Source organism: Phaseolus vulgaris, chromosome 5, assembly GCF_000499845.2.
Source record: "Phaseolus vulgaris cultivar G19833 chromosome 5, P. vulgaris v2.0, whole genome shotgun sequence".
NCBI classification, from domain to species: Eukaryota; Viridiplantae; Streptophyta; class Magnoliopsida; order Fabales; family Fabaceae; genus Phaseolus; species Phaseolus vulgaris.
In genome coordinates, this window is record NC_023755.2 from 34456725 (window position 1) to 34458178 (window position 1454).

Here is a 1454-nt window from a genome sequence, read left to right on the forward strand (position 1 = left end):
ACGTATGTATTAACTAGTCGCCAAATACGGAATAATAAAAATAAAAGAACTGTATGGTACAAAAAACTGATCATGTAACTCGATCACATATAATATGGATTTTTGTTTGTTTACGCGTTAGGTTTCTCAGATTAGGAATCAAGTGCAAACGTTTTGACCCAATATTTGTTTTGATAAAATACCAATTTAATCATGAGAAAAAAAAATCAATTTTAGGATCTCCCTGAATCAAATCATTCTATAGATCTATAAAATAGCCACCCACTCACTATATAATCCAACACACAATCTCAAACTTGTATGAATTGAATTTTCTCGTCCCTCACTCAGTAATACCCATCTAGCCAGCCAGAATCATAAACCATGGCTAACAAAGGTCTCAAGATTTGCTTGGCCTTGTCTCTAGTCCTTCTGATCATTGTTGCAATTGCCACTGTAACCTTATTTTTAACAGTTTTTAAACCCAGGGATCCTGACATCATCGTCCAACCTGTTGGTCTTGAACATTTTGACTTGTCCCTTATGAGCAATTTGACTTCAAATGTGAGTCTGGGAATGGTGATCACTATGGAGAATCCAAACTATGGAAGCTTTGAATACCCCAAAGCCACTGGTTATGTGAATTTTCACGATACCGTTGTGGGTGAAGTTCCAATACAGGGAGAGTCGGTGCCAGCACGAGAGCAGATTACTGTCACCACTTCGGCCAATTTCATGCCACAAAAGTTGGTCGCTGATTCCAATTTTTTTCCAGATGTTCTAACTGGATCGTTGAATTTCACATCAACCGCTGCAATGCCAGGGAAAGTTCGCATGTTCAAGATTTTCAAATTGAAGGCGACGGTTTATTGCACTTGTTACTTTTCCATGAATATAGCCTCTAGTAATGTTAATAGCAATTGCATATCCAAAATCAAGTTTTGATTGGTTATAGTCAAGGGCTTTTCAGCACAAGTACTATTGATCTTCTTTTCAATTCATTTAACTAAAGTTTTGTTTATGTTGTTTCTTCTTGTCTTTTTTTATTTTATTTTTGGGATTAGTTTGGATTATATATTTACTTTAGCATTCGAGATATGCCTCTAATACATTCATACGTGCTTGTGCTGTGTTGTTCTTGATTATTAGGGCATGGAACATGGACAATTTGTTTGTTAAAGAAAACTGATGTTAACTTTGTTCTTAACTCTTTCAAGAAGTGTCTGGTGTTGTAAAATTACAAGAAAGTAGATATTTTATGTTAAATAAATTATAGAAATTGTAGAGTAAATATTAAAATATCAAATAAATTATAGAAATTGTAGAGTAAATATGTAATAAGTATAAAAATAAATATATTTAATGTCAATTTTTTTATTCATCTAAAAGTTAAACGGCTTAATGAAGTACAATTCCCGATATTGATTGATACAAATTTAAAAAAGAAAAATGTTTCTTTAATACCATATAAGACA

The 1454-nt window shown here is 32.7% G+C and overlaps 1 protein-coding gene across 1 annotated transcript; it reads left to right on the top strand.

Moving 5' to 3' along the window:
- Positions 1 to 363: 363 nt before the first annotated feature.
- LOC137834365 (uncharacterized) lies at positions 364 to 924 on the top strand. Its single transcript, XM_068642421.1, has one exon. It carries the CDS (start codon positions 364 to 366, stop codon positions 922 to 924), a length of 561 nt encoding a protein of 186 aa, XP_068498522.1.
- Positions 925 to 1454: the final 530 nt, after the last annotated feature.